Raw genomic sequence first — 302 nt, 5'->3', positions numbered from 1 at the left:
GCGCTCACTCACCACTACAGCCCGCACGCACCCGCGCTCACTCACCACTACAGCCCGCGCGCACCCGCGCTCACTCACCACTACAGCCCGCGCGCACCCGCGCTCACTCACCACTACAGCCCGCGCGCACCCGCGCTCACTCACCACTACAGCCCGCGCGCGCCCGCGCTCACTCACCACTACAGCCCGCGCTCACTCACCACTACAGCCCGCGCGCACCCGCGCTCACTCACCACTACAGCCCGCGCTCACTCACCACTACAGCCCGCGCGCGCCCGCGCTCACTCACCACTACAGCCCGC

General features: G+C 71.5%; 1 protein-coding gene across 1 annotated transcript; it reads left to right on the top strand.

Moving 5' to 3' along the window:
* Nucleotides 1–14: 14 nt before the first annotated feature.
* Nucleotides 15–151, top strand: LOC106820633 (the record flags this gene model as incomplete). Its single annotated transcript, XM_014825139.1, has 1 exon — nucleotides 15–151. A coding segment is annotated over one exon (137 nt), but the record flags the coding sequence as incomplete, so codon positions are not given.
* Nucleotides 152–302: the final 151 nt, after the last annotated feature.

Source organism: Priapulus caudatus, unplaced genomic scaffold (genome assembly GCF_000485595.1).
Source record: "Priapulus caudatus unplaced genomic scaffold, Priapulus_caudatus-5.0.1 Scaffold39487, whole genome shotgun sequence".
Taxonomy (NCBI): Eukaryota; Metazoa; Priapulida; class Priapulimorpha; order Priapulimorphida; family Priapulidae; genus Priapulus; species Priapulus caudatus.
This window is presented reverse-complemented; position numbering and strand designations above follow the sequence as displayed.